Below are 19,599 nucleotides of genomic sequence, written 5' to 3'. Positions count from 1 at the left end.
TGCAGCCACTTAACAGAGAAAGAAACTAACGAATCAAGTAGTTAAAAATGGAGGCAAAATTTGGGCCCTTGGACTTGCAAGACTTTGTTCATGTAGCTTTACAATAATATATAATTCGTTTTGCCATGTTTCCTGTCTGGTTTATGTGGGAGGGTTGGAGGGCCGAGCACCCCTGCAGCTATATGATTGCAAATGGGGAACTCACCAACCGTCCCAGACTCCTGACAGTCACAACATGCCATAGTCATGTGATCATGATTTGCAACCTTCCCCACTGGCTTTCCATGAAACAAGTCAGTGGGGAAGCGGGCAAGAAATTGGAAGTCATGGTCACAACCTGTGCAATTCTTTCTGAAGAAGTGTAACCAGGGACTACCGGAACGACTGTCACTAAGCAATGTGGTCACAAAATGAGACTGGTCTGTTTTCAAATTTCCCCAGGGAACAAGAGGGACAGCCTAGCTGTAATAAAAGCTTCTTCTTTAGAGTCAGTTTAGCATCTTTATCTTCAGCAGTTCTATGTCGGATGTTTAATAAAATAAATATAACTTGCCAATTTTGCCCCTGTGGTTCCAATTCTGTTAAATTCATCCTATATATGTTGCTATGTTATTTCTTTTATGCACACAGGCAGAAAAGCTTCATATTTGTTGTTGTTAGCTGACCCAGGTCAATCTGACAGATTTTTGTTTTTGTAGGACAGCAGGAATTAATATTTTCAAGCCCTCGAGTTTGATATGATGAACAGCCTTCAAAGGATTTCTTTAGGCCTTTTTGTACTTTTGGTATACAAATGTCATTTTACTTTTATTTGGGGTTTGATTTCAATAAATAAAATGATATTTGTTTCTACCTTGTGATAATTATAATTATAAAACAAGGAAATTACATTTCACGTTGCTTGCTTTATTAAATCGGCAAATGTTTAGCTAGACAGTAGCACTTTCTTCACTAATCTTAAAAAAAAAAGCATTTGGTAAACCTAGATAATATTTGGATGAGAGATCATCAGGAACTCCAAAAATTTATAACACTAAGAAACTGAAGGCTCAATTTATACAGATTCCTACAATTCAACTGCATTTGTCTTTTCTCAATTTAAAAAAAAAATCTATTTGCTGATTAACTTTTTCTGTTTCCAATTTGTGGGTTTATCTTTTTTCCATTCTTCCTAAAGAAACTATCCTAATAATATCTAGTTAAACTGTATTTTTATTTATTGCTTTTTTTAAAAAAAAAAAAATTCTGATTCTGATTTTTGACTGTTGTAAATTGCTCTGGTAAAGATTTTTTTTTTTTTAGAGACAATGTGCTTTTCATGTTTCCAGTATTTTTTTTTCTCTGTTGCTTCCCTGAGTCACATAATGAAAATCTAAACTAATTTTTCTAATAGAATTTGATCTAAATATCCAGTGGTATTCTTAAACATTGTATTTACCTACTGAAAATACCTTTTAATTTTCATTAGTGGAAACTGCTACCACTAATAGATGGTTTTTAAATGTTTATTATCTGTATTTTAAAAATAAAGCAGTATTTTTAAAAAGGAAATTTAAAGAAATGCAAACAAGAAGAAAAAGGGGAAAAAACCTATCATTAATAGAGTTACTTTAAAACAAAAATACAGAAATGACGATTAAGCTGTTCTAAAGAAGGTTTGAGGAGAAAAATTGTTCCAGTTTCTGATACAACAAGCATTCTCAGTTCCTCAATTGGACTGATAATTAAAAAAACAAAAACTTTCACAGCTTGCAAAAAAACCCCAACAAAAACCAGTTGCCTGTTGTTTGAATGAAACAAAAATTAGGTACAATAACTTGACCAGAAAGTATTCCATCCATAGGTCAGTGACACTTCAACAAACCTCATAGAAACTGCGCTGATTGTATGGATCCATTGTCATAAAACCACAGAATCAACACAGAATTAAGTTGTAGTAGAGTATCTTTTTTGTAGGCATGATGACCTCGGAATTTTCAATTCTGACAAACAAGAAACCATGAATTCAAAAACAGGAAGCTATAAAGATATACCTGAAATGGGACACCATTGGGGTAACGGCTTTGCAGCTCAGAAGGGAAAAAGCCATCCATGATATCTCGCAGGCAACGCTGAAACCACAATCAGAACCAACTCATTAGATTTCCCCCAGAGTGACAAAGCAACCGCAATGGAGAAAAACTCAAATTATTTGCCTGTTGACACCTTATCTATTTCCGTTTATGTAGTCCCCTTTTATCAGGGTTGTGAGACAGAAAATATTGATTGTTCCCCAACATTTAAAAAAAAGGAAAGAAAGAAATTAAATGGGTCAACATTTTCTGTGGGAAAATTTATAGACTCCATCTGAATTGAGTAGCAATGGTAGACAGGGAATGGCCTGGGTAAAAAGAACAAACCAAACCATCTTAAAAAATGCAGGCTTGGACATGAGAAGACCAATGAGCGACCCACTCTGCAACGAGACTTGGTTACTGGCTACCTGGTGAAAACTGAACATCAAGGAGTGAGAGCTACCCAGCCCAGCAATGATAGCAACCAATAAAGATGAGGCCAAGAATAAAAAAGAATTAAATAAAAAGGAGGGCTAGACAGAGACCTATTTGGGAGGCATTATTTCATAAACTGTCTAGACTATAATTTGTCTTTTCAAGTTTCTTGACTGGTTATTCTGTGGAGGTTTGTCAATTAGGTAAGAATGTACTTTATTATACTAAGAAACCAAAGGCTTAATTTACATGCAATCCAACAATTCAATTACACTTGTCTCTTCTCAATTTTTTAAAAAATTCTACCGCATGCCTATTTTGCTCCCTTCCTTTCCAACATGGTTAATCAAATTTTATCTGAATTTTTTATCTGTACGGCTCTTACTTATTGTTTTAATGTTTTATATGGTCTCTTAATTTCTTGACTGTAAGATGCCTAGAGTTGCCTTGACGAGATGGGCAGCACAGAAGTCTAATCATAATAAATAAATAAATAAATAAATAAATTGATCCAAAGTCACCTAACTGATTTTGACTAAGAGCCTTGGTGGCGCAGCAGACTAAAGTGCTGTCAAGTAACACCAGCTGCCTGCAATTACTGCAAGTTCAAATCTCACCAGGCTCAAGGTTGACTCAGCCTTCCATCCTTTCGAGGTAGGTAAAATGAGGACCCGGTTTGTGGGGGCAATAAACTGACTTTGTATAAAAAAGAACACCGCTTGGGGGGGGCGAAAGCCCTATTAAGCAGGTATGTACAAAAGTATGAAGGCTATTGCTTAACGCATTGTAAGCCGCCCTGAGTCTCCAGAGAAGGGCGGCATATAAATCGAACCAATAAATAAATAAATAAATAAACTGGTTTCATGCCTAAAGTGAGTGTGTTCAGTTCCAGATTGTTCTGGTCGCACCACGAGGCTAGTTGTTCAACCTCCCGTCTGTATGCGAATTCATCATTGTCTCGAATGAGACCGATCACTGTTGTGTCATCTGCGAACTTCAGTAGTTTAACAGATGGATCGTCTGCAGGCGGTGGCGCAAGAGCTGTTGAAGTTTGTGCACCCCTTGCTAGGAGCTGGTCTGGAAAGGAAAAAAACTGCAGCCGAATTAGGCAGGACATGCCCCACCCAGATCCCTCCAAACGGGTCTCCCTTTGGTAGCCTCTCCGCTGAACTACGCGACCCAACAGTGTGATCGCCCACCCAAACGGAGCCCATTCTTTCAAGCGCCTGCTCTTTCTTGCAACGAATGAGCTGGGGGCGCGAAAAGCGCATCTGGCTTCTCTACCTGCATACGGTTACTGGCTCTGCATCCCACCCCTCCAAGACCAACAGGACGCCACTCCCTGGAGCCACCGGCCACTACCTGGGTGGACAGCCTGTAACAGAATGCAGGCAGAGGAGAAGCAGGACAGCTTTTCAGAGGGAAGGCTACCGTAGGGAGAGCCGTTTGGAGGGATCTGGGTGGGGCGTGTCTCGCCTAATTCGGCTGCGTATTTTCCCTTTCCAAACCAGCTCCAAGCAAGCGGTGCAGGCGGCAGCGGAACAGCTTTTGAAGTTTGCGCACTGCAGCCCGTCCCCTTACAACAGTAAGAAAGAGGCATTTGGAGAAATTGGGAGCTTTGCCGCAGACCCCAATGTCCCCAGAGGCCTTCCCGGGATGGCTAGTAGGCAGCCAGCCAGGCCTGCCGCCCCCCTGCCGAGGATCCAGGTGGGCTGCCATGTGTGTGTATGTGGGAGCTGTTGCTGCCGTCGCTGCTGCTGCCGCCATCATTGCCGTCACTATCGTTCCGCCAAGAAAGCCAGGGCCAGTATCAGTAAGAGTTGGAAAGGACCTTGGAGGTCATCTTGCAACCCCCTTCTCACGCAGGAGGACTATACTAGGTATTCGAGCCACGTTTTAATTCTAGACACCGGCAGCCCATTCCTGCCTCCTCAAGTGTTGGAGCGTGTGCTTTTCAAGGAGTCACAAAGCGGGCTGAGAGCAGAGTCATTCTGACAGTGTCTTTTAAAATTGCTTGGAAGAGCAATTTTTTCCCTAACAATAATGGTTTGTATACTGTGGAATAAAATATATGTTTGGAAAAAGTACTTGCAAAACTTGGACAGAAGGAAAAGAAAGGCAGGACTGGACTCATTATCAGTAGCTAGTAGTTCATTGTTATCAGTGACTCCCACGGATTCCAAACTCATTTTAAGACTGGGATTGGTGACTACTGAAATTTAAGTATTCAACACTTGTCTCAGAAATCTTTGAGAACCTGCAGAGGTGAAGACATTAGGTGGCCATCAGTCATTACCTTAGTGATGAACTCAAAGAGATCAGGCATGACATTGCTTATTTATCAGAACTGTTTGCAAAGTTCAATGAAGTGAATTTGCAGTTCCAAGGAAATGAGGTCAATCTTATTAAGGCCAAATTTGTCATCTCTACGTTTATTTCAAAGTTAACTCTATTCAAGTGCAATATAGGCCGTCGCGAGCTATACCAATTTCCGAGCTTGTCCGAGCTAGAAGAGAAAGGTAGGATATAAAATGATGATCTGCAAGGTTTTTGTGACCATTTGGACACGCTGCATAAAGATATGTCTGAGCGATATCAGGGTTTTCTTTTGATGGAAATTCCAGATTGGGTGATAAATCCATTTTCAAATATTGAGGAGGATGGCGTAGTGGAGGAACAACTAATAGAGCTGCAAAATGACACTGAGCTGAAGCCAAAGTTTAAGAAATCGTACCAAGAGTTTTGGTTACAGAAGGAAATTTCTAATTGCTATCCTGCACTATGGACAGTGGTTAAGAAGCTCCTTGTTGCATTTGCAACATCATATTTGGTGGAACATGGTTTCGGTGTGATCACCCAACTTCTCTCCAAGCAAAGAAATCGACTCCAGATTACTGAATGTGGTGATTTAAGACTCCTGCTAAGTGACTTAAAACCAGACATTGGGAAACTGGTATCATTTCATCAAGCCCATCCATCACATTAAGAATTTACTGAACAGTGGTTACTAAATTTTACTGAGTTTACTAAGTAAGTAGTTACTAAGGTTCTTGATAAATGACTATCAGACTTTGAAAACCTGGTATCACTGGATCGTGTTCCACAATTTTGTTGAATTAACAAAAGATTTTTAAATTGGATTTTGAATAAATGTGCAATTAATTGTTACAGTTTTGAATTTTACGGTTACTATCTTCCTTAGTGGGTCATGCAAACTGCTATTCCGAACAATGCTATTTATAGGGGTGGGGGTGGGGGACACTGAGGATGAGTTTGTAGCACCAAGGGGGCGGTGGACTGAAAAAGTTTGAGAACCACTGCTTTAGAAGGTCACACCAAACATGCGGTAAAGGCCCCAGACAGCTTGGTTATTGTGGATGGGGAACTGCAGCAGGCTGAAAACAGGAAGCAGTTTCCCCTCCTGGCAGATGTGACCTTGAAATGCTATGAAGGCAACATACAGAGATTCTTGTGCTTGCCTGAAAAAGAAAGTCAAATGGCTTGGCCACCAGAAAGGGGGCATTTTCACTTCCGCCAACTCCCTTTCAGGTTGAGAATCAATAGGACGTGGCTCTTCAAACGTGAAACTTTTCAGTTGAAGAGGGCAAACCAATGAGAAGTAATAAAAACCTTGTTCTCTACCGTTTTTTATTTCACAATTTCAGTTTTTTGCAAGAAAAATAAAACCTGCAGCCAGAGTCAACATCCCAATATTGGAACCCTTGTTTTTCAGAAATCTCTGGAAACAGAGAGACTGTGGGAAATAAGCAGTGGTGAAATGTAAAATTTGTTACTACCGGTTCTGTGGGCGTGGCTTGATGGGGGAGGGGGTAATGTGACTGGATGGGTGTGGCCAATTTTTTCTTTTTAAAAAAAATTTTTTCTACAACTTCTTCCGCGAAGAGGTTGTAGAAAAAATGCTTTCAAAAGGCTCTGACGATCCCAGCTGAGTTGCCTGATCAGCAGAGGCTTTTTCTGTTTTAAAAGGCTCTGCCGATCAGGCAACTCAGCTTGGATCGTCAGAGGCTTTTAAAAGAAAAAAAGCCTCTGCCAATCAGGCAACTCAGCTGGGATCGTCAGAGCCTTTTGAAAGCATTTTTTCTACAACCTCTGAAGAGGTTGTAGAAAAAGTGCTTTTAAAAGCCTTTGACGATCCCAGCTGAGCCACGCAATCATCAGAGGCTTTTTTTTTACTTTTAAAAGCATTTTTTTGGCCAAAGAGGTTGTAAAAAAAATGCTTTTAAAAGTAAAAAAAAAAGCCTCTTGATGATTGTGCGGCTCAGCTGGGCATGTGGCGGGAGGGGCAGGGATTTTTGCTACCGGTTCTCCGAACCACCTGCCTCCATCGCTACCGGATCGGGAGCATTTCATCCCTGGAAATAAGCCACAGGTGGAAGGGAAAGGTGCTTTCCCCACATATTACGTTTTAAAATCATGATGCGTTCAAATCAGGGGTGAAATCTACTTACCTTCCTTACTGGTTCGGAAACACGTGTGCGCGGAAGCGTGTCTGCACATGCACAGAATGTAAAAAAACATTCCTGGTTAAAACGAAGAAGTAATGACACCCGGGCGGCGATCGCTACCGGATCACCGAACCACAGGGAAAAATCGCTACCGGATCAGGCAGTCCGGTCCAATCTGGGAGCATTTCACCCCTGATTCAAAGAGCCTATGACAACAGCTAGGCTCAAGCTTGCTAACTGTAAAAGAAGATAGATCTGGGTTTCAGAAGGGAAACAGCGAAACATTAAGGGAGGAGAAAAGATATTTCAGTCCTAGAAATGGCTTGTTGTAGAAAGTTAGCACCCACCCCTTTCCTAGAAGAATGAAACACTTTGAGATATATTTAAAAAGGCAGAATATGATGTTTCCCCTAAAAGAGAAATAGAAAATCTTAAGGAAGACAGAAACTCAGAGCCACAGTTCCCTGCCCCCCAAGCAGATACTAAACTGAGGCCAGCTTTTAAGAAATGCCGATTTGGTAATCCATTCAAGACAGGATATTTTGAACAAAGGCAGAAATCGGTAGAATGGTAGAACTAAGGAGAAACTTGCTAACAGTGAGAACAATTAACCAGTAGACTGGCTTGCCTCCAGAAGTTGTGGGTGATCCATCACTAGAAGTGTTTAAGAAGAGACTGGACAGCCATTTGTCTGAAATAGTTTAGGGCAGTGATGGCTAATCTTTTTGCCATCGCGTGCCAAAAGCGGGGGGAGCGCGGGGGGAGGGGTCATATGCACGCGTGCCCACATCCATAATTCTATGTGCGGCCCCCACGTGCTCCCCCCACTTTTGGCACGCGATGGCCCGGTGGGCCCGGTAGGCCCGTTTTTCACTCTCCTCAGGCTCCAGAGCCTTTCTAGGAGCCTGGGGAGGGCGAAAATGGCCTTCCTTACCCCGGAAGCCAGAAACAGTGTGTTTCCTGACTTCTGGTGGGCCCAGAAGGCCCGAAAATCAGCTGGCCGGCGCACGCATATGTGCTGGAGCTGAGCTAGTGTGCCCACCGATATGGCTTCAAGTGCCACCAGTGGCACCCGTGCCATAGGTTTGCCATCATGGGTGTAGGGTCTTCTGCTCGAGCAGGGGGTTGGACTGGATGACCTCCAAGGTCCCTGTGCTGTTTTTCTGTTCTGTTAATTTCTGTAATATTTCTGATACCCAATCCACTTGAATTGGAATCTTTCTTCTTTCTTTTCTCTAATTGGACTTGCTAACTCAATATTCTTCTCAATAACTTCTCCATATCTTATTATCCCATTTCCCCTTCTGTGCTGCTATTTTGAGCCCCCAGTGCTTCCTTTTTGTTTCATGTTTCCCTGCCAAGTTCCACATTTTGTTTTCTCTTTCAAGCATGGTCTTTAGAAGAGCACTTGACAGCCGTGACCGGGAGGATTTTTCATCAGGTTCGCCTGATTCGCCAGTTGCGTCCCTTTCTGGATCGGGACTCGTTACGCACGGTCACTCATGCCCTTGTCACCTCCCGCCTGGACTATTGCAACGCTCTCTACATGGGGCTCCCCTTGAGGAGCACCCGGAGGCTCCAACTGGCGCAGAGTGCGGCCGCGCGGGTGGTAATGGGAGCGACATGGCATTCCCATGTAACACCCCTCCTGCGCGAGCTGCACTGGCTCCCGGTGGTCTTCCGGGTGCGCTTCAAGGTTTTGGTTACCACCTTTAAAGCGCTCCATGGCTTAGGACCTGGGTACTTGCGGGACCGCCTACTACCACCAATAGCCTCCCACTGGCCGATATGCTCCCATAGAGAGGGGCTCCTCCGGGTGCCGTCGGCCAAACAATGCCGACTGGCGGCCCCCAGGGGGAGAGCCTTCTCTGTGGGGGCACCTACTATCTGGAACGAGCTCCCCCCAGAGATATGGAGGATCCCGGATCTGCGCACCTTCCGCCGCGCTTTAAAAACCTTACTATTTCACCAGGCGGGCCTGGCCTAATTTTCTCCCTCTTTTATAAAAGATTTTTAATTTTTAAATATCTTTTCGTATTTTATACATTCAATTTTAAATTGGTTTTAAAAGTTTGGGGTTTTAAATTGGTCGGGGCCAAAATTATTTAATTTGATTTTATCCTACTTTTAAATTTTGTATGTATGTGTTTTATTGTTTGGCTGTGCACCGCCCTGAGTCCTTCGGGAGTAGGGCGGTATAGAAATAAAATAAAATAAAATAAAATAAAATAAATAAATAAATAAATGGTCATCAACATCATCATCACCATCATTAACAGTAATATTACAAAACTCTCTGGGAAGCATAAAATTACATACCATGCACTATTTATGTTGGAAACTGCTTATTCCAAGGCTGAACTTCCAGAGATGTATGTCTTGGCCCAACATGGAATAAGTGCGGTTTCACATCAGTTTGACAAACTACATGTTGCACCTTTGCAGCTTCTTACCTTATCAGTCTTTTCAAATGTAATGATCAAAATGCCCAATGATCTACTAAAAGATAAGATTCTTGCCATTCTCTGCCACAATATAAGGAAGGGGAGGGGCTTGGCGATGGTTGTGGGAGAATGTTACTGCCACAAAAGGCTTATTTTGTACATGTACTAGTAACTCTCAAACTTCCAATAAAAGAGAATATTTCTAGCTCAGGGTTGAAATGAGAGGTCCTTGGTGCTCTATAAACTTGGATGTTTCCTTACCCAAATTTTGCAATAACATCAGGGCTAATGCTATCAGATAATCTCAGATAATCTCAGATTAGCTGCTAGTCAACTATTTCGTTTCTTCGAAGCTTGATTCCTACCTGTGTGGAAGGCTCTTCATATGACCGGAAAGGTCCATTGAACATGACAATCCCATTCTGATAAAAGGTGATCGGAACTGAATCCAAGCGCTTCAACCGAGCTCCACCTGTAGTGTGTTTGATTTGGGACACACCTTCTCCAGCCAGCACATTCAAATCTGTCAGATTCTTGAAAATCAAATCAAAATTGATTGGGGTTTCAGAAATGATGGCTTCACCTGTATGAAAAGAGAAGTGACTGTGGGAAGGCAAGGATAAGGCATCTTCCAGCCCGTGATATTTAGTTCTGAATTTTAGTGCAAGCTTAATATTTGAACTGCAGCTTTGCTGAAGCAAAACCAACATTCCAATGCAACCTTCCCAAACCCAATTGTGATATCCTCCAGACCAGGGGTGAAATCCAGCAGGTTCTGACAGGTTCTGGAGAACCGGTAGCGGAAATTTTGAGCAGTTCGGAGAACCAGCAAATACACCTCTGGCTGGCCCCAGAGGGAGGGAGGGAATTGAGATTTTGCAATATCCTTCCCCCAGGAGTGGGGAGGGAATGGGGATTTTGCAGTATCCTTCCCCTGCCACGCCCACAGAACCAGTAGTAAAAAAATTTGGATTTCACCTCTGCTCCAGATGCCCTCCTGATAGGAATTCTGGGAATTGTAGTCTAACTACACCTGGGGGGGGCACTAGTTTGGTGGATGGTGGCAAACACATGGAATGGTATTATCTGCATTTCTATAACAAAGGCATTGCTTTATCTGATAAGTTTCTCATCTTATGCTACAGGTATAGTGATTCCCACTCCCCACCCCCACCCCCCAAGGGAGAGATACATAGCACAGTCTAAAAAGGAAGATATGTTTGTGGCTTTTAAAAATATATTTTAAATTTCTACAGTAATTCTCACTGCAAAGCCTCCTCCAAAGCATCTGCAATATAATTCAAAGTATATAACTAAAATAATCACAGCATTCAATTGAATTATAAACAACAAAGATCAAATATTTAATATTTAGGAATATGGCAGAAGAATCTCCAAACTCATCTGCATAGAAGAATGAGTGGAACAATTCCCTGAGGACTAAAAAGGCCAATTTGTGTTTCCTAGTATATAAAACAAATCAGCTTTGATAGGAGCAGTCAATAAAAGCTTTCTTCCAAGACCCACCTGAAAGTCTTGCTATTTGTTATCACAAATCTAACTATCAGCAGGATTGTCTCAAAGGTGCTTTTCAAAAAGAAACTGGACATTCTTGGAATTTTTTCCTTGAAGACATTTTGCTATTCATCCAAGAAGCTTCTTCAGTTCTGACTGAATGTCCCACCATTCAGTCAGAAGTGAAGAAGCCTCTTGGATGAGAAGCAAAATGTCTTCAAGGGAAAAAACCCCAAGAATGACCAATTGCCTTTTGAAAACATCTTTGGGACAAACACAACATGGATAATTGAGAATCTCTATAGACATATCAGCAGGATTATATAATGAACACTGATGGGGAGAAGATATCAAAATACATAGCTACAAGGGTGGGATTCAGCCGGTCGGACTGGTTTGGGAAAACCGGATGTTAATTTTTATTTATAATTATTTATTTATAATTAAATTTATACACTGCCCTACTCCCGAAGGACTCAGGGCGGTGAACAGCCTGAAAGTAAAATATACATAATACAAACGTTAAAAACCCTTTAAAATACATTAAGTACATTGGCCAGATTTAAAACACACCAATTTTAATCTGGTTCGCCGAACCGGTTGTTCCAAGGGCTGGCTCATCCCGCCCACCCCACCCCGCCCCTCCCAGGAGTCGCCACGCAGCCCGTTTTGGATGCCAGGTAAGTGCAGAGCACACACGGAGCCTCCGGGAGGGCAAAAAACGGGCCTACCAGAAGTACCAGAAGTCTGGAAACGGGCCAATTTCCGGCCTCCAGAGGGCCTCCAATGCCTGGGGGAGGCCACTTTCGCCCTCCTGGGGGCTTCAGGAAAGCCTCCAGAGCCTGGGGAGGGCGAAAAATGGGCCTACCAGAAGTACTGGAAGTCTGGAAACGGGCCCATTTCTGGCCTCTGGAGAGCATCCGGTGCCCAGAGGAGGCCGTTTTCCCTCTCCTGGAGGCTCGAGTAAAGCTTACGGAGCCTGGGGAAAGCGATAACGTTCCGTGTCCCCCCCCCGCCATGGTGCAGGAGGCCAAGTAGGTCATGCCCCCATGGCCATGCCCACCCAGCAATCGGGCAGCAAACCAGTTGCTGAAATTTTTCAATCCCACCCCTGTATACCTAGTTTATGAAATTTTGCAAAGAAAAAAAGACCGTTTCCTCTTTCAAGAAACTGATAATATGCCTTTCATTATTCATAAAATCAATAGAGAAAGGGGTGAAGAAGATGAGATTAAAATGAACGATGAAGTATATTTTCATGCTTCTTTAAAAAAAAGTCATTCCTCCCAGCTAACCTGGTTTCCAAAAAGTCCTTGATGTCAGACTCTCTTCTTCCTCTCGTGACTCCAGTTCTCGCAAAGAATCTGGGTCTTCCCCAACCCAGATCAATCCATAGTCATTCAGAAACCGCTTTATGGGAGAGGAAATAGAAAATTCAGAGGACAAGAAAATTGATAGCATTTATTAATTGGTACATTCATCTTTTTATCTGCAATGACAAAATATGTACATTCCAAGATGGAATAGAAAAACTAAGTTTGTTAAAATTTGAAATTTGCTAATTTTCCTGCAAGTCAACTAAGGCCATTTTTAACTAGGGAATTTTATTGGTGATATGTGCTTTGATATGGCCTATAGCAGGGGTCCTCAAACTTTTTAAACAGGGGGCCAATTCACAGTCCCTCAGCCTGTTGGGGGGCCGGACCTGCTGGGTAGGTGTAGCTAGGTGGTCATGTGACTGGGTGGGTGTGGCTAGGTGGTCATGTGACTGGGTGGGTGTGGCCAATTTAGCAGTCTATTAAACAATACACACAAATTAAACTTTAATTTGTTACGTTCCTGGGGGTGGAAAGCAGATTAGTGAAGGGATGTGGCTGCCTGGGGGGGGGTGTTTGTGTGTGTGTCTCTTCCCCTCCCTCCCTCCCCCCCTCTCTCTGGTGGCTGGGGAGGCCAAATACAGGCCCATTTTTGGCCTCCTGAGGCCTCCACGCATCCCATTTTTGGCCTCCTCGGCCCAAAATAGTTGATATTTAGACTTATCACAAGTCTAACTATCAGCAGGATTGTCCCAAAGATGCTTTTCAAAAAGAAACTGGACATTCTTGGGGTTTTTTCCTTGAAGACATTTTGCTACGCATCTAAGAAGCTTCTTCAGTTCTGACTGCATGTTGTCCATTCAGTTAAAACTGAAGAAGCCTCTTGGATGAGAAGCAAAACATCTTCAAGGAAAAAAATCCAAAATCCTCTCTCTGGTGGCTGGGGAGGCCAAAAACGGGCCCGTAAGCCGTTTGTAAGCCGCCCTGAGTCTCCAGAGAAGGGCGGCATATAAATCGAACCAATAAATAAATGAATAATAAATAAATAAACCCGCTGTAGTTTTCCAGTTCAACATCTGTCAGTTTTCCTTGAATTCATGAAAAAGCTCAGATTCCTAGAGGGAAAAAGAATTTTTTAAAAATAATGTCTTTCCATTATGTAGCTAACCTCCATTTCCCAAACCTGACGTTGCAGCTGAAGGCATAACATTTCCAGTTCCTCAACTCGGGTTGCCCCTGGTGACGCTTTTTCTATAGGGAGGCCAAAAAAAAAAAAATAGAATTTGGAATTCCTTTTTCTTTTTCTTTTAAATATTAAACTATACCAAACGAAAAATCAATAAATGTTCTGATTCAGAACAGAAAATAAGACAAATTTACTTTGGGATATATATATATATCTTTCATATTATTTTTCCACATTTCATCAGTTTCAGATCTTAGTAGTCTACAAAGTCTTAAAATCCATCTCTTCATTAATGCTAAGCATGAAACATGGTCTCTTGTTTCGCATTTCCCATCTTTCCCAACAAAGAGGATTAGGGGACTGGAGGCTAAAACATATGAAGAACGGTTGCAGGAACTGGGCATGTCTAGTTTAATGAAAAGAAGGACTAGGGGAGACATGATAGCAGCCTTCCAATATCTCAGGGGCTGCCACAAAGAAGAGGGAGTCAAGCTATTCTCCAAAGCACCTGAGGATAGGACAAGAAGCAATGGGTGGAAACTAAGCAAGGAGAGAAGCAACTTAGAACTAAGGAGGAATTTCCTGACAGTTAGAACAATTAATCAGTGGAACAACTTGCCTCCAGAAGCTGTAAATGCTCCAACACTGGAAATTTTTAAGAAGATGTTGGCTAACCATTTGTCTGAAGTGATGTAGGGTTTCCTGCCTGGGCAGGGGGTTGGACTAGAAGACCTCCAAGGTCCCTTCCAACTCTGTTATTCTGTTCTGTTCTGTTCTGTTCTGTTCTGTTCTGTTCTGTTCTATTCTATTCTATTCTATTCTATTCTATTCTATTCTATTCTATTCTATTCTATTCTATTCTATTCTATTCTTACCAAGACATTGTCACTTCCTGCTGTTGAGGACTAAAAGGGAAGGAAGGGTAATGCGATGTTACCTGTTCTCTTTTGAAAGGTTTTGATCTGCTCCTCAAGTTCTCTGATCTTCTTATTCTGCCAACCCAAAAACAAAAGCCAAAACAAGTTGCTTTTTGTATTAATGCAAACTCAACTTGATTATTATAGACATAGAGCCAGGCAATTTTCTGAAACTTGGAAAGCACGTTAGTCCCCTATCTATTTTCAACTGTCAGTATTCATGCTTCATTATCTGCATTGGAAAAATTCTCCTACCTGTGACTATTTCTAGTCCCCCCTGACAGTGCAAAAGATTAGGGCCCATACATTAACCCGCAGCACAAAATATTTATTCAAGCCCACGCACAAGAATTTAGTCCACTAATGGCCCACACTAATCTGGTACTCAATAAGGGTCAAAGGAATTCAAGGGGGGCTGGACTTGGAGTATTTGTGGACACATAAGAATTCTAAGCTAATGACATGTTTAACTCCGCCACCTAGTCCTGCCTGCTCTTCTACAGTCAGCTTTAAAACCAGACATGGCGTTCCATGGTCATGTAACTCATTCACAATGCTTTTTACCAGTTTATGGCAAAATCTACCCAAAGAATGGTTTCGCTTAACAACTGGCTCACTTGCTTAACAACTGTCCTGTTCACTTAACAATCTCCATATTTGTTTAACAACCCCACCCCATTCACTTAACACCCACCATGTTTGCTTAACAACTACTGCCAAATCAAAAATCAAAAATTTACTTCTGGTTATGTGGTGCCTCGACATATAACCATAGCAACATAAAACCAAATTCCTGGTCCCAGTTACAGTCATAAGTCAAGGAACTACCTGTACCTCTTTTCAGGTATATCCATTCAGCTTTTAAGATTGCAATCTTCCCTAAGTGCCGTGTCAAAGAAAACACTTCTGAGTATTAACTCCAAACATACCAATGTAACAGCAACTATAATAATGCCCTTTTAGCATACAGGTTTTTTATTGTATCTTTTAAATGTCTTTGCACATCTTGTGCCAAATTCTCTACATTTATTATCCTCTGGTCTCATTTAATGTTTTGATCTTATTATATTACCTGTTTTATACTATTATACTATTTGTATTGTAATCATGACTCTACTTAATTTTGCTTTATCCTAATGAGATATCTACTACAAGCTGGCCTAAAAAAATAGCATAAAAAATTTAAAATAACAAAATGGTTAGTAAAATCTTAAGAAAATTTCAACAGTTTCCAGTCTGAACCGTTACGAATAGTTCAAGGGCGACTCCTGCACTGGTTGTTTAGTCACCTTCTCTTGGATGGCTTGTGCTTGGCTCTTGACTTTCTGCTCCAAAGAAGCAATCTTCTGCATCATAGAAGTCATCAACTCCATATCAGTCGGAGCGTTTCCTGAAGACATGAAACACGAGGACAATTGGGAAGTGAGCCTTCATGCTAGCAATCGGTTTAAGGGCACTTTGTATTGTTGAAAAATGGGGCATACTTCCAGAAGATTTGCTATGTTGTCTACATTGGCTCTTTACCTATAGCAGTATCTCCACTTTCGTGAGGAGAAGCTATCTGATTTCAGGGAGAGGGGCTTTATTGGTTTTGTTCTATTTTTAAAAAAATTTATTTATTTGTCAAGCATATATAAGATAACAGGTAAAAGTATAAACATAATTTGAATACATGAAAAGAGTAAGAGTAAAAAGAAATATTAGGACAGGGACGGTAGGCACGCTGGTGCGTTTATGCACGCCCCTTACAGACCTCTTAGGAATGGGGTGAGGTCAACAGTAGACAGTCTAAGGTTAAAGTTTTGGGGGTTTGGGGAAGAAACTACAGAGTCAGGTAGTGCATTCCAGGCATTGACCACTCTGTTGCTGAAGTCGTATTTTCTGCAATCGAGTTTGGATCAGTTTACCTTGAGTTTGTATCTATTATTTGCTTGTGTATTATTGTGGTTGAAGCTGAAGTAGTCATTGACAGGTAGGACATTGTGGCAAATAATTTTATGTACTACACTTAGATAAGACTGAAGTCGGCTTAGTTCTAAGTTGTCTAAGCCCAAAATTTGAAGTCTGGTGGCATAAAGTATTTTATTGCGGGTAGAGGAATGGAGGACTCTTCACGTAAAATATCTCTGGATTTTCTCATTTGTATTTATGTCCGATATGCAGTGCAGGTTCCAGACAGACAGAATTGGTCTAGCAAATGTTTTGTATGCTCTAGTTAGTAGTACAATATTACCAGAGAAGAAGCTACACAAGATTAGGTTAACAACTCTTAATGTCTTTTTGGCAATGTTGTTACAGTGGGCTTTGACACTTAGATCTTTAGAAATGAATAATCCAAGGTCCTTGACAGAGTGAGGGCCATCTACAAGGTCATGTCCCTCTAATTTGTATTATATATTTTGATTTTTTTTGCCAATGTGCAAGACAGAGCATTTGTTGGTTGAGATTTGAAGCTGCCACTTGTTAGACCAATCTGACACATAGTCAAGGTCTTTTTGAAGGGTAGTTGCATTGTCGGTGGTGTTGAATAGTTTAACATCATCAGCGAAGAGAACACAGTTGCTTTTAATATGATCGCAAAGGTCATATTGAGGTTTTTAGGAATCCAAATTCTAGTCCAATTCTATAAGGAACCACAAAGTATTCTTAGCACAAGAACATGGGTCTCATTAAGTCTGAGTCAGCTTTTTAAACTGTATAGTGAATTATGATTAAACTTACTCTTACTCATTCCAAAGTGAGACTGTGCGGCTAATATACATGCTTAGCATTACCCAGTGCAGTTACATAATTCTATGTCCAATTCTTTGATTCATACCAAGAATGGTTGATTGTGCTGTAGCTCCATTTGAGCAAGAAGGCAAATTAATTTGTACTGGAATTTGAGCTCCTGGCCCTAGAATTTCATCCATCATAGCAGCTTCATCTTCTGTGAATCAAAGGAATTACACTATTATCAAGAGCAAACCTATGATATTCTCTTTATTCTGCTTGTTTACAGAAAAAGAGAGAGAGCAAACCCCACACTCTTCTAGCACTGATGATGTTATCTAGTTGGGTAATGAAACATCTGCAAGAAAACAACCAAGCTCAGAAAGCACCAAGGACTCCATTGTTTAGAAAGAAATATCCATGGCCACATGATATCAAATCAATTGTATAATTTTCCTATATAGACTGATATAACAAAGGGAAAGCTGATTCAAAGCAGATTTTTCCCCAAGATCACTGTGTAACACACTAAAACAGCATTAATTTCAACTACGATCTTTTACTAATTGTCATATATATGGCAGTAAAAGACAATCGGATCAAATCAATTGGTCAGATCAAGCAGACCTTTCTTAGTTCCATATTTCCTATATATGCCCCAAAGGTTATTTTCATAGCATTTTGTACTTTAATTGTTTGCTGGTAGATTTTTAAAACCTTTATGGAAATATATAACATTAACCAGTGGTGAAATCCAATTTCTTTTTATTACTAGTTCTGTGGGCCTGGCTTGGTGGGCATGGTGTGGCTTGGCGTTTGTGGCTTGGTGGGCATGGCAGGGGAAAGATACGGCAAAATCTCCATTCCCACCCCACTCTGGGGCTAGCCAGATGTGGTATTTGCTGGTTCTCTGAAATTTCAAATTTCAAATGCTCAAAATTTTCACTACGGGTTCTCCAGAACCTGCTGGATTTCACCCCTAACATTAATGATATGGTATTTAAACACAAGCATTTTTTATGAATACCTGGGATGTGAAAATATTCCTATGGATCATTAAACTATAGAAAAAGCTTATAATGTTTACAACCAGTATTTAAAATAAAAGGTATGAAGCTTTGTCAATTTACCATTCTGGATATTTATCGGCAATGGTCCTGCCTTTTTCCTAAAATCCAGAAACAAATGGGAGAAACAATTAAAAAAAATAAAGAGGAAAATTCATTCAAATTATCATGTCAATATAATCACGTTTGCAGGGTTGCTATACAAATTATTCTTTGGAATGTTTTAGTTCTTCTTTTTAAGGAAATTAGACCATATGCATAACTTAAACAAGATTTACAGGATTTTCTGTATGAATACGTAAGATCAAAATAGGAAAAAATACAAATATATACAAGTTCATGACTAATAGTTTCAAACTGTAGTAAAACTGAATAAAACTAAGTGTATTAGAAACATTTAAATTCTCCTATGTAATGCTCTCACTACTGGAAGAAGAAGCTTAAGAGCTATTTTAGTCATTGAAAAGAGGGAGAACTGTCCATCTATTGTAATATTCAGAAGCCAAAATATGGGATGTTTTCTACCACAGATTTAGATGATTTCCTCCAATAAGCCCTCACTTACTCTGTTGGCTGCAACTGAAGTGGCATTCTACGAATCTTGCTGAGAGAAGAGAAGGGAGATGACATGTTTTCCCCCTTGAACACAGTTTTAATTCCTAGGTGGAGAAAAGAAGTAAAAAATGCTTTACTTTGGAGACCATCTTGTAAAATTATACTCCATTTGCTCAAAACAGCAAAAATATCCTCAGGTGAACTATATCATGATTACAACACATGAATATACACTGGAATGCAAAAGAGTTAATAGTAGTGCCAGATAATCCTGAAGTATTATCATCTCTGCAGGAGATAAACATGAGCAATATTCTTTTTGTAGCAGTAACTGCCCTACTGAGTGCTAAATTTGACTCTAGCTTTGGCCAATTTGACAGTCCTACATATGTGAAATGACAGCTCCCATCATCCGATTTTATCACTTATAAGTTTTATGTACACCAAGAACTTATGCACCGAAGACAAATTCCTTGTGTGTCCAATCATACTTGGCCAATAAAGCATTCTAGTTCAAAGTTCAAAGTTCAAACCTTTATTGGATGATCTCTGGAGGGCTCGGGATAGGGGTTGCTCCTCTATCCTGGTCCTGTTAGACCTCTCAGCGGCTTTTGATACCATCGACCATGGTATCATGTTGCACCGGTTGGCGGGGTTGGGGGTGGGGGGCACCGTTCTGCGGTGGTTCTCCTCCTACCTCTCTGACCGGTCGCAATCTGTGTTGACGGGGGGGCAGCGGTCGACCCTGAGGCACCTTGTTTGTGGGGTGCCACAAGGGTCGGTCCTCTCGCCCCTTCTGTTCAACATTTATGTAAAGCCGCTGGGTGAGATCATCTGTGGCTTCGGGGTGGAGTTCCATCAGTACGCTGATGACACCCAGCTGTACATCTCCACCCCAGGCCACCCCAACGATGCCCTTGAAGTGATGTCCC

The 19,599-nt window shown here is 41.2% G+C and overlaps 1 protein-coding gene across 1 annotated transcript in view; it reads right to left on the bottom strand.

The window, feature by feature from the left end:
* The window catches only part of UBXN11 (UBX domain protein 11), a 26,952-nt gene extending 8,210 nt beyond the window's left edge, over positions 1–18,742 (bottom strand). The window contains exons 1-9 of the mRNA XM_070949805.1: positions 18,678–18,742; positions 18,176–18,213; positions 17,152–17,262; positions 15,623–15,723; positions 14,354–14,408; positions 13,399–13,481; positions 12,210–12,324; positions 9,765–9,982; positions 2,034–2,111 (exon numbers count right to left, since the gene is read on the bottom strand). Coding sequence (XP_070805906.1) covers positions 2,034–2,111; positions 9,765–9,982; positions 12,210–12,324; positions 13,399–13,481; positions 14,354–14,408; positions 15,623–15,723; positions 17,152–17,262; positions 18,176–18,213; positions 18,678–18,742 — 864 coding nt within the window. The remainder of the gene's footprint in view (positions 1–2,033; positions 2,112–9,764; positions 9,983–12,209; positions 12,325–13,398; positions 13,482–14,353; positions 14,409–15,622; positions 15,724–17,151; positions 17,263–18,175; positions 18,214–18,677) is intronic.
* Between the last annotated feature and the right edge of the window lie 857 nt (positions 18,743–19,599).

This window comes from Pituophis catenifer, unplaced genomic scaffold, assembly GCF_029215685.1.
Source record: "Pituophis catenifer annectens isolate HBS135680 unplaced genomic scaffold, rPitCat1.0.hap2 SCAF_9, whole genome shotgun sequence".
NCBI classification, from domain to species: Eukaryota; Metazoa; Chordata; class Lepidosauria; order Squamata; family Colubridae; genus Pituophis; species Pituophis catenifer.
This window is presented reverse-complemented; position numbering and strand designations above follow the sequence as displayed.